Below are 12,699 nucleotides of genomic sequence, written 5' to 3' on the forward strand. Positions count from 1 at the left end.
GGGGTGCCCAGCCACTGACTCCCACACCTCTTCCTGAAGGATGAGGCGGAAGCCATCTTGGTAAGCCAAGAAAATGGAGCCTCCCTGTTCAGGAGCACTGTATCAGCAAATGGCAGATTTTTTTGGGGGGGGGGAGAGTTTCCCAAACTCATTCACACAGGCATTAAGGGAAACTCAGTGTGGAAAACATCTATGCTGCACACACACAAAAGGGGAGAAGGTTTTTGCATTAATGAAGGCTAAATTAGTTAACGATAGACGCTTTAGGAAGGCACTGATCCCTAGGGTTGCTGGCAAAAGGAAGCAGGAAAAGAGGAAGAGCAGATGTGAAAGGGACTAAGCCCGTCCAAGAAGCCACAACCTTAGTTTTAGAGGACTTTTCCTGGTAAGACCTTTTCGAGGCCATTGCTGTCACTTGACAAGAGTAATGCTGGGGAAAGTTAAGAGAGCAGGAGAAGAGGAAGGGGAGAAGTGAGATGGATTGACTCAATTAAGGAAACCACAGCCTTAGGTTTGCAAGAGAGCCTGACTCTAAATGACAGGACATTCGGGAGGTCGCTGATTGACATAAACCGGGAATGATTTGATGGCCCCTGCTTGCCTGTACACGTGACGGCAAATACACGCATTCCCTGCTGCTAGAACGTGGGAAGCGACCTGATTATGAAGTGGGATGCGTTTCTCCGGCGGGTCGTGGCGCGCCCTGGCCAGGAGGTGGCGCGGCCCTTCGACAGGACTTGGCTCTCCGCCTCCGCTTCGGGCACCCTCTCCTCCGCCCAGGCTGGTCGGTCGGTCGGCCGGACGTGCTGGAGGAGGGACGGAGGGAGAGAGAGAGAGAGAGAGACCGACAGAGAGGCAGAGGATCGCGCACCCCGAGCGCCAAGCCTGGGCTGGGCTCCGCTGCCCGCCTCCGCCTGCCGCCGCCGGGAGAGGAGGGCTGGCTGGCTGGCTGGCCGGGAGCTGCCAAAAAAAAGCTGAGGATGCCCGCAAGGGAGCTGCGCAAAACCCGGGGAAGGTGAGGGGCCAACTTGGGACACTTTGGAATCCGGATTGACAGGTGGCACCCTGGTGGGGGGGATCCACGGGAGCGCCAGTTCAAAAGTGTGCCCCCCCTCCTCCAAAGTCGAGGGAAGGGTGGGTTTGCATGGATACCATACGGGAAAAGAGGGGGGGCGCAGAGGGAAAAGGAAGGCGCAGGAGTGGGGTAGGGCTGACTGATCTCTCCTCCCCCCACTTTCCCCGATTGGGATGCCAAGACATGGGGGGGGCATCCAGAAGATGCAGCCCTCGTGCCACGCAGCCACCCTGGCAGGATGGAGGAAGCAAGAGTTAGCGGTCGGATACTGTGCCCAGATGGTGCCAGGAGAGAGATTTGAATAGAGAAGGAGAGAGAGAAACCCACACAGGGATCAGAGGCGGTAGCCCCCCCCCAATGGCTCGGCCCAGCCGGGGCAGGTAGCCGATGGGCTGGTGGGTTGGCGTGCATGTGAGGGCGCTGGGACCCCGGGCGCTGCACCGAAGAGGTTGCTTAACCTCGATTTAAACCAGATTAGTGCCTCCATAATACCCTTCGGCGCGGAAGGCCTCGGCTTGCAAGGTGGCAAAGGAATCGACGCCGAGAGAAAGGGCATAAATGAAACATTTGTCGGGTAGCTCGGGGGAGTTTAGGCCTCTGGGTGTAGAGCCAAAGGTTGGGAGTTCGATTCCCCCCACGGAGCCTGCCTGCGCTTGACGAGAGTCCCTGCCAGCTCTTTAGTTCTAAGATAATTCTCCGTCTGAGTCTGCCTTGAGCGCGGATGGCGTTAAAAGCTGAAGGCTATTCCAGAGTCCTTAAGCCATGGAACACATCTGTGGGAGACCCTCAAAAAGGGGACGGTCGTAGGAGAGGTGCTGCTGACTTGGGACGGATCCACACCCATCCAGCGGCCCCTCTGATGGAGAGACCGATTTTAACATGGAGACGCCTGGTGTTTAAAGTTCACGACGGGTCTTCCTGGAACATCTCCCTACCCCACTTCCTTCCCTCCTTCCTTCCTTCCTTCCTTCCTTCCTTCAGATCAGAGTGTGTGCGTCTCTTGGCGTTTCTCCAGCTTCCTGGGAACTTTTAACATGCTTTGCAGGCAGTGTTTCCAACCGGGTTCAAAATGCAAGGCATGTGCCGGTTTGCATGGCAGTTGTGCCCCAGCTGTTATTCCCTCCTCTACTTTGTGTTGGGCTTCATAGTCGTGGCACAAAAGGATCTGTCGAAGATTGTGTTGTGAAAAGGGTTGGCCTACAGGTTAGGAATAGCTTTGGAGCCCATGGTTCCTTGCAAATGACTCCTGCTGTGCGGGGCTGTGTTGTTTTCTTGTTTGCCTGGAGCTGTGCGCCCTAGTGAGATGGTAGAATTTCCAAATCCCGGTGTCAGCCTGAGTAGCCATTCTGCAATTATGCAGAATCGAAAAGCACACGCTGCTGGATTGGCCCATTTGGCGACTGCAGGACGGGTCTTTTGTAAAGATAATGGCTTTTAATGGTGTATGCTGTCCTCATATATTTTGCGCCCTAGTGAGATGCTGGAATTTCCCAAATCCTGGGGTCAGACTGAGTAGCCATCCTGCAATTATGCAGAATCCAAAAGAACACGCTGCTGGATTGGCCCATCTTGGTGACCGAAGGACGGGTCTTTTATAAAGCTAATGGCTTTTAATGATCTATGCCATCCCCATATACTTTGAACCCTAGTGAGATGGTAGAATTTGCAAATCCCGGAGTCAGCCTGAGTAGCCATCCTGCCATTATGCAGAATCCAAAAGCACACGCTGCTGGATTGGCCCATTTGGCGACTGCAGGACGGGTCTTTTGTAAAGATAATGGCTTTTAATGGTGTATGCTGTCCTCATATATTTTGCGCCCTAGTGAGATGCTGGAATTTCCCAAATCCTGGGGTCAGCCTGAGTAGCCATCCTGCAATTATGCAGAATCCAAAAGCACACGCTGCTGGATTGGCCCATCTTGGTGACCGAAGGACGGCTCTTTTATAAAGCTAATGGCTTTTAATGATCTATGCCATCCCCATATACTTTGAACCCTAGTGAGATGGTAGAATTTGCAAATCCCGGAGTCAGCCTGAGTAGCCATCCTGCCATTATGCAGAATCCAAAAGCACACGCTGCTGGATTGGCCCATCTTGGCGACCGAAGGACGGGTCTTTTATAAAGCTAATGGCTTTTAATGGTGCATGCTGTCCCCATATAATTTGCGCCCTAGTCAGATGCTGGAATTTCCCAAATCCTGGTGTCAGCCTGAGTAGCCATCCTAACATTATGCAGTATCCAAAAGCACACGCTGACGGATTGGCCCATCTTGGCGACCGAAGGACGGGTCTTTTATAAAGCTAATGGCTTTTAATGGTGCATGCTGTCCCCATATAATTTGCGCCCTAGTCAGATGCTGGAATTTCCCAAATCCCGGAGTCAGCCTGAGTAGCCATCCTGCCATTATGCAGTATCCAAAAGCACACGCTGCTGGATTGGCCCATCTTGCCGACCGAAGGACGGGTCTTTTATAAAGCTAATGGCTTTTAATGGTGTATGCTGTCCCCATATAATTTGCACCCTTGTGAGATGGTAGAATTTCCAAATCCCGGAGTCAGCCTGAGTAGCCATCCTGCCATTATGCAGAATCCAAAAGCACACGCTGCTGGATTGGCCCATCTTGGTGACCGAAGGACGGGTCTTTTGTAAACCTAATGGCTTTTAATGGTGTATGCTGTCCCCATATGCTTTGCACCCTAGTGAGATGGTAGAATTTCCCAAATCTTGTTGTCAGCCTGAGTAGCCATCCTGCCATTGTGCAGAATCCAAAAGCACACGCTGCTGGATTGGCCCATCTTGGTGACCGAAGGACGGGTCTTTTGTAAAGCTAATGGATTTTAATGGTGTATGCTGTCCCCATATATTTTGCGACCTAGTGAGATGCTGGAATTTCCCAAATCCTGGAGTCAGCCTAAGTAGCCAACCTGCCATTGTGCAGAATCCAAAAGCACACGCTGCTGGATTGGCCCATCTTGGTGACCGAAGGACGGGTCTTTTGTAAACCTAATGGCTTTTAATGGTGTATGCTGTCCCCATATAATTTGCGCCCTACTGAGATGGTAGAATTTCCAAATCCCGGAGTCAGCCTGAGTAGTCATCCTGCCATTATGCAGTGTCCAAAAGCAGACGCTGCTGGATTGGCCCATCTTGGCGACCGAAGGACGGGTCTTTTATAAAGCTAATAGCTTTTAATGGTGTATGCTGTCCCCATATAATTTGCGCCCTTGTGAGATGGTAGAATTTCCAAATCCCGGAGTCAGCCTGAGTAGCCATCCTGCCATTATGCAGAATCCAAAAGCACACGCTGCTGGATTGGCCCATTTGGCGACTGCAGGACGGGTCTTTTGTAAAGATAATGGCTTTTAATGGTGTATGCTGTCCTCATATATTTTGCGCCCTAGTGAGATGCTGGAATTTCCCAAATCCTGGGGTCAGACTGAGTAGCCATCCTGCAATTATGCAGAATCCAAAAGCACACGCTGCTGGATTGGCCCATCTTGGTCACCGAAGGACGGGTCTTTTATAAAGCTAATGGCTTTTAATGATCTATGCCATCCCCATATACTTTGAACCCTAGTGAGATGGTAGAATTTGCAAATCCCGGAGTCAGCCTGAGTAGCCATCCTGCCATTATGCAGAATCCAAAAGCACACGCTGCTGGATTGGCCCATCTTGGCGACCGAAGGACGGGTCTTTTATAAAGCTAATGGCTTTTAATGGTGCATGCTGTCCCCATATAATTTGCGCCCTAGTCAGATGCTGGAATTTCCCAAATCCTGGTGTCAGCCTGAGTAGCCATCCTAACATTATGCAGTATCCAAAAGCACACGCTGACGGATTGGCCCATCTTGGCGACCGAAGGACGGGTCTTTTATAAAGCTAATGGCTTTTAATGGTGCATGCTGTCCCCATATAATTTGCGCCCTAGTCAGATGCTGGAATTTCCCAAATCCCGGAGTCAGCCTGAGTAGCCATCCTGCCATTATGCTGTATCCAAAAGCACACGCTGCTGGATTGGCCCATCTTGCCGACCGAAGCACGGGTCTTTTATAAAGCTAATGGCTTTTAATGGTGTATGCTGTCCCCATATAATTTGCACCCTTGTGAGATGGTAGAATTTCCAAATCCCGGAGTCAGCCTGAGTAGCCATCCTGCCATTATGCAGTATCCAAAAGCACACGCTGCTGGATTGGCCCATCTTGCCGACCGAAGGATGGGTCTTTTATAAGGCTAATGGCTTTTAATGGTGTATGCTGTCCCCATATGCTTTGCACCCTAGTGAGATGGTAGAATTTCCCAAATCTTGTTGTCAGCCTGAGTAGCCATCCTGCCATTGTGCAGAATCCAAAAGCACACGCTGCTGGATTGGCCCATCTTGGTGACCGAAGGATGGGTCTTTTGTAAACCTAATGGCTTTTAATGGTGTATGCTGTCCCCATATGCTTTGCACCCTAGTGAGATGGTAGAATTTCCCAAATCTTGTTGTCAGCCTGAGTAGCCATCCTGCCATTGTGCAGAATCCAAAAGCACACGCTGCTGGATTGGCCCATCTTGGTGACCGAAGGACGGGTCTTTTGTAAAGCTAATGGATTTTAATGGTGTATGCTGTCCCCATATATTTTGCGACCTAGTGAGATGCTGGAATTTCCCAAATCCTGGAGTCAGCCTAAGTAGCCATCCTGCCATTGTGCAGAATCCAAAAGCACACGCTGCTGGATTGGCCCATCTTGGTGACCGAAGGACGGGTCTTTTGTAAACCTAATGGCTTTTAATGGTGTATGCTGTCCCCATATAATTTGCGCCCTACTGAGATGGTAGACTTTCCAAATCCCGGAGTCAGCCTGAGTAGTCATCCTGCCATTATGCAGTGTCCAAAAGCAGACGCTGCTGGATTGGCCCATCTTGGCGACCGAAGGACAGGTCTTTTGTAAAGCTAATGGCTTTTAATGGTGTATGCTGTCCCCATATAATTTGCTCCCTTGTGAGATGGCAGAATTTCCAAATCCCGGAGTCAGCCTGAGTAGCCGTCCTGCCATTATGCAGTATGCAAAAGCACACACTGCTGGATTGGCCCATCTTGGCGACCGAAGGACGGGTCTTTTATAAAGCTAATAGCTTTTAATGGTGTATGCTGTCCCCATATAATTTGCGCCCTTGTGAGATGGTAGAATTTCCAAATCCCGGAGTCAGCCTGAGTAGTCATCCTGCCATTATGCAGTGTCCAAAAGCACACACTGCTGGATTGGCCCATCTTGGCGACTGAAGGACGGGTCTTTTGTAAAACTAATGGCTTTTAATGGTGTATGCTGTCCCCATATAATTTGCGCCCTAGTGAGATGGTAGAACTTCCAAATCCCGGAGTCAGCCTGAGTAGCCATCCTGCCATTATGCAGTATGCAAAAGCACACGCTGCTGGATTGGCCCATCTTGGCGACCGAAGGACGGGTCTTTTATAAAGCTAATGGCTTTTAATGGTGTATCCTGTCCCCATATAATTTGCGCCCTAGTGAGATGGTAGAATTTCCAAATCTTGTTGTCAGCCTGAGTAGCCATCCTGCCATTGTGCAGTATCCAAAAGCACACGCTGCTGGATTGGCCCATCTTGGCGACCGAAGGATGGGTCTTTTGTAAAGCTAATGGCTTTTAATGGTGTATGCTGTCCCCATATAATTTGCGCCCTAGTGAGATGGTAGAATTTCCAAATCCCGGAGTCAGCCTGAGTAGCCATTCTGCAATTATGCAGAATCGAAAAGCACACGCTGCTGGATTGGCCCATTTGGCGACTGCAGGACGGGTCTTTTGTAAAGATAATGGCTTTTAATGGTGTATGCTGTCCTCATATATTTTGCGCCCTAGTGAGATGCTGGAATTTCCCAAATCCTGGGGTCAGACTGAGTAGCCATCCTGCAATTATGCAGAATCCAAAAGAACACGCTGCTGGATTGGCCCATCTTGGTGACCGAAGGACGGGTCTTTTATAAAGCTAATGGCTTTTAATGATCTATGCCATCCCCATATACTTTGAACCCTAGTGAGATGGTAGAATTTGCAAATCCCGGAGTCAGCCTGAGTAGCCATCCTGCCATTATGCAGAATCCAAAAGCACACGCTGCTGGATTGGCCCATTTGGCGACTGCAGGACGGGTCTTTTGTAAAGATAATGGCTTTTAATGGTGTATGCTGTCCTCATATATTTTGCGCCCTAGTGAGATGCTGGAATTTCCCAAATCCTGGGGTCAGCCTGAGTAGCCATCCTGCAATTATGCAGAATCCAAAAGCACACGCTGCTGGATTGGCCCATCTTGGTGACCGAAGGACGGCTCTTTTATAAAGCTAATGGCTTTTAATGATCTATGCCATCCCCATATACTTTGAACCCTAGTGAGATGGTAGAATTTGCAAATCCCGGAGTCAGCCTGAGTAGCCATCCTGCCATTATGCAGAATCCAAAAGCACACGCTGCTGGATTGGCCCATCTTGGCGACCGAAGGACGGGTCTTTTATAAAGCTAATGGCTTTTAATGGTGCATGCTGTCCCCATATAATTTGCGCCCTAGTCAGATGCTGGAATTTCCCAAATCCTGGTGTCAGCCTGAGTAGCCATCCTAACATTATGCAGTATCCAAAAGCACACGCTGACGGATTGGCCCATCTTGGCGACCGAAGGACGGGTCTTTTATAAAGCTAATGGCTTTTAATGGTGCATGCTGTCCCCATATAATTTGCGCCCTAGTCAGATGCTGGAATTTCCCAAATCCCGGAGTCAGCCTGAGTAGCCATCCTGCCATTATGCAGTATCCAAAAGCACACGCTGCTGGATTGGCCCATCTTGCCGACCGAAGGACGGGTCTTTTATAAAGCTAATGGCTTTTAATGGTGTATGCTGTCCCCATATAATTTGCACCCTTGTGAGATGGTAGAATTTCCAAATCCCGGAGTCAGCCTGAGTAGCCATCCTGCCATTATGCAGAATCCAAAAGCACACGCTGCTGGATTGGCCCATCTTGGTGACCGAAGGACGGGTCTTTTGTAAACCTAATGGCTTTTAATGGTGTATGCTGTCCCCATATGCTTTGCACCCTAGTGAGATGGTAGAATTTCCCAAATCTTGTTGTCAGCCTGAGTAGCCATCCTGCCATTGTGCAGAATCCAAAAGCACACGCTGCTGGATTGGCCCATCTTGGTGACCGAAGGACGGGTCTTTTGTAAAGCTAATGGATTTTAATGGTGTATGCTGTCCCCATATATTTTGCGACCTAGTGAGATGCTGGAATTTCCCAAATCCTGGAGTCAGCCTAAGTAGCCAACCTGCCATTGTGCAGAATCCAAAAGCACACGCTGCTGGATTGGCCCATCTTGGTGACCGAAGGACGGGTCTTTTGTAAACCTAATGGCTTTTAATGGTGTATGCTGTCCCCATATAATTTGCGCCCTACTGAGATGGTAGAATTTCCAAATCCCGGAGTCAGCCTGAGTAGTCATCCTGCCATTATGCAGTGTCCAAAAGCAGACGCTGCTGGATTGGCCCATCTTGGCGACCGAAGGACGGGTCTTTTATAAAGCTAATAGCTTTTAATGGTGTATGCTGTCCCCATATAATTTGCGCCCTTGTGAGATGGTAGAATTTCCAAATCCCGGAGTCAGCCTGAGTAGCCATCCTGCCATTATGCAGAATCCAAAAGCACACGCTGCTGGATTGGCCCATTTGGCGACTGCAGGACGGGTCTTTTGTAAAGATAATGGCTTTTAATGGTGTATGCTGTCCTCATATATTTTGCGCCCTAGTGAGATGCTGGAATTTCCCAAATCCTGGGGTCAGACTGAGTAGCCATCCTGCAATTATGCAGAATCCAAAAGCACACGCTGCTGGATTGGCCCATCTTGGTCACCGAAGGACGGGTCTTTTATAAAGCTAATGGCTTTTAATGATCTATGCCATCCCCATATACTTTGAACCCTAGTGAGATGGTAGAATTTGCAAATCCCGGAGTCAGCCTGAGTAGCCATCCTGCCATTATGCAGAATCCAAAAGCACACGCTGCTGGATTGGCCCATCTTGGCGACCGAAGGACGGGTCTTTTATAAAGCTAATGGCTTTTAATGGTGCATGCTGTCCCCATATAATTTGCGCCCTAGTCAGATGCTGGAATTTCCCAAATCCTGGTGTCAGCCTGAGTAGCCATCCTAACATTATGCAGTATCCAAAAGCACACGCTGACGGATTGGCCCATCTTGGCGACCGAAGGACGGGTCTTTTATAAAGCTAATGGCTTTTAATGGTGCATGCTGTCCCCATATAATTTGCGCCCTAGTCAGATGCTGGAATTTCCCAAATCCCGGAGTCAGCCTGAGTAGCCATCCTGCCATTATGCTGTATCCAAAAGCACACGCTGCTGGATTGGCCCATCTTGCCGACCGAAGCACGGGTCTTTTATAAAGCTAATGGCTTTTAATGGTGTATGCTGTCCCCATATAATTTGCACCCTTGTGAGATGGTAGAATTTCCAAATCCCGGAGTCAGCCTGAGTAGCCATCCTGCCATTATGCAGTATCCAAAAGCACACGCTGCTGGATTGGCCCATCTTGCCGACCGAAGGATGGGTCTTTTATAAGGCTAATGGCTTTTAATGGTGTATGCTGTCCCCATATGCTTTGCACCCTAGTGAGATGGTAGAATTTCCCAAATCTTGTTGTCAGCCTGAGTAGCCATCCTGCCATTGTGCAGAATCCAAAAGCACACGCTGCTGGATTGGCCCATCTTGGTGACCGAAGGATGGGTCTTTTGTAAACCTAATGGCTTTTAATGGTGTATGCTGTCCCCATATGCTTTGCACCCTAGTGAGATGGTAGAATTTCCCAAATCTTGTTGTCAGCCTGAGTAGCCATCCTGCCATTGTGCAGAATCCAAAAGCACACGCTGCTGGATTGGCCCATCTTGGTGACCGAAGGACGGGTCTTTTGTAAAGCTAATGGATTTTAATGGTGTATGCTGTCCCCATATATTTTGCGACCTAGTGAGATGCTGGAATTTCCCAAATCCTGGAGTCAGCCTAAGTAGCCATCCTGCCATTGTGCAGAATCCAAAAGCACACGCTGCTGGATTGGCCCATCTTGGTGACCGAAGGACGGGTCTTTTGTAAACCTAATGGCTTTTAATGGTGTATGCTGTCCCCATATAATTTGCGCCCTACTGAGATGGTAGACTTTCCAAATCCCGGAGTCAGCCTGAGTAGTCATCCTGCCATTATGCAGTGTCCAAAAGCAGACGCTGCTGGATTGGCCCATCTTGGCGACCGAAGGACAGGTCTTTTGTAAAGCTAATGGCTTTTAATGGTGTATGCTGTCCCCATATAATTTGCTCCCTTGTGAGATGGCAGAATTTCCAAATCCCGGAGTCAGCCTGAGTAGCCGTCCTGCCATTATGCAGTATGCAAAAGCACACACTGCTGGATTGGCCCATCTTGGCGACCGAAGGACGGGTCTTTTATAAAGCTAATAGCTTTTAATGGTGTATGCTGTCCCCATATAATTTGCGCCCTTGTGAGATGGTAGAATTTCCAAATCCCGGAGTCAGCCTGAGTAGTCATCCTGCCATTATGCAGTGTCCAAAAGCACACACTGCTGGATTGGCCCATCTTGGCGACTGAAGGACGGGTCTTTTGTAAAACTAATGGCTTTTAATGGTGTATGCTGTCCCCATATAATTTGCGCCCTAGTGAGATGGTAGAACTTCCAAATCCCGGAGTCAGCCTGAGTAGCCATCCTGCCATTATGCAGTATGCAAAAGCACACGCTGCTGGATTGGCCCATCTTGGCGACCGAAGGACGGGTCTTTTATAAAGCTAATGGCTTTTAATGGTGTATCCTGTCCCCATATAATTTGCGCCCTAGTGAGATGGTAGAATTTCCAAATCTTGTTGTCAGCCTGAGTAGCCATCCTGCCATTGTGCAGTATCCAAAAGCACACGCTGCTGGATTGGCCCATCTTGGCGACCGAAGGATGGGTCTTTTGTAAAGCTAATGGCTTTTAATGGTGTATGCTGTCCCCATATAATTTGCGCCCTAGTGAGATGGTAGAATTTCCAAATCCCGGAGTCAGCCTGAGTAGCCATCCTGCCATTATGCAGTATCCAAAAGCACACGCTGCTGGATTGGCCCATCTTGGTGACCGAAGGACGGGTCTTTTATAAGGCTAATGGCTTTTAATGGTGTATGCTGTCCCCATATAATTTGCGCCCTAGTGAGATGGTAGAATTTCCAAATCTTGTTGTCAGCCTGAGTAGCCATCCTGCCATTGTGCAGTATCCAAAAGCACACGCTGCTGGATTGGCCCATCTTGGCGACCGAAGGATGGGTCTTTTGTAAAGCTAATGGCTTTTAATGGTGTATGCTGTCCCCATATAATTTGCGCCCTAGTGAGATGGTAGAATTTCCAAATCCCGGAGTCAGCCTGAGTAGCCATCCTGCCATTATGCAGTATGGAAAAGAACACGCTGCTGGATTGGCCCATCTTGGTGACCGAAGGACGGGTGTTTTGTAAACCTAATGGCTTTTAATGGTATATGCTGTCCCCATATAATTTGCGCCCTAGTGAGATGGTAGAATTTCCAAATCCCGGAGGCAGCCTGAGTAGCCATCCTGCCATTGTGCAGAATCCAAAAGCACACGCTGCTGGATTGGCCCATCTTGGTGACCGAAGGACGGGTCTTTTGTAAACCTAATGGCTTTTAATGGTGTATGCTGTCCCCATATAATTTGCGCCCTACTGAGATGGTAGAATTTCCAAATCCCGGAGTCAGCCTGAGTAGTCATCCTGCCATTATGCAGTGTCCAAAAGCAGACGCTGCTGGATTGGCCCATCTTGGCGACCGAAGGACAGGTCTTTTGTAAAGCTAATGGCTTTTAATGGTGTATGCTGTCCCCATATAATTTGCGCCCTTGTGAGATGGCAGAATTTCCAAATCCCGGAGTCAGCCTGAGTAGCCGTCCTGCCATTATGCAGTATGCAAAAGCACACGCTGCTGGATTGGCCCATCTTGGCGACCGAAGGACGGGTCTTTTATAAAGCTAATTGCTTTTAATGGTGTATGCTGTCCCCATATAATTTGCGCCCTTGTGAGATGGTAGAATTTCCAAATCCCGGAGTCAGCCTGAGTAGTCATCCTGCCATTATCCAGTGTCCAAAAGCACACACTGCTGGATTGGCCCATCTTGGCGACTGAAGGACGGGTCTTTTGTAAAGCTAATGGCTTTTAATGGTGTATGCTGTCCCCATATAATTTGCGCCCTAGTGAGATGGTAGAACTTCCAAATCCCGGAGTCAGCCTGAGTAGCCATCCTGTCATTATGCAGTATGCAAAAGCACACGCTGCTGGATTGGCCCATCTTGGCGACCGAAGGACGGGACTTTTATAAAGCTAATGGCTTTTAATGGTGTATCCTGTCCCCATATAATTTGCACCCTTGTGAGATGGTAGAATTTCCAAATCCCGGAGTCAGCCTGAGTAGCCATCCTGCCATTATGCAGTATCCAAAAGCACACGCTGCTGGATTGGCCCATCTTGCCGACCGAAGGACGGGTCTTTTATAAGGCTAATGGCTTTTAATGGTGTATGCTGTCCCC

At 49.2% G+C, this 12,699-nt stretch overlaps 1 protein-coding gene across 1 annotated transcript in view; it reads left to right on the top strand.

The window, feature by feature from the left end:
• The first annotated feature begins 620 nt into the window (after positions 1 to 620).
• RADIL (Rap associating with DIL domain) overlaps positions 621 to 12,699 on the top strand; it is an 80,632-nt gene continuing 68,553 nt past the window's right edge. The window contains exon 1 of the mRNA XM_072982411.2: positions 621 to 1,015. Within this exon, the coding sequence (XP_072838512.2) occupies positions 674 to 1,015 (342 nt within the window). The 5' untranslated portion in view covers positions 621 to 673. The remainder of the gene's footprint in view (positions 1,016 to 12,699) is intronic.

The sequence above is a fragment of the Pogona vitticeps genome, chromosome 13, assembly GCF_051106095.1.
Source record: "Pogona vitticeps strain Pit_001003342236 chromosome 13, PviZW2.1, whole genome shotgun sequence".
NCBI classification, from domain to species: Eukaryota; Metazoa; Chordata; class Lepidosauria; order Squamata; family Agamidae; genus Pogona; species Pogona vitticeps.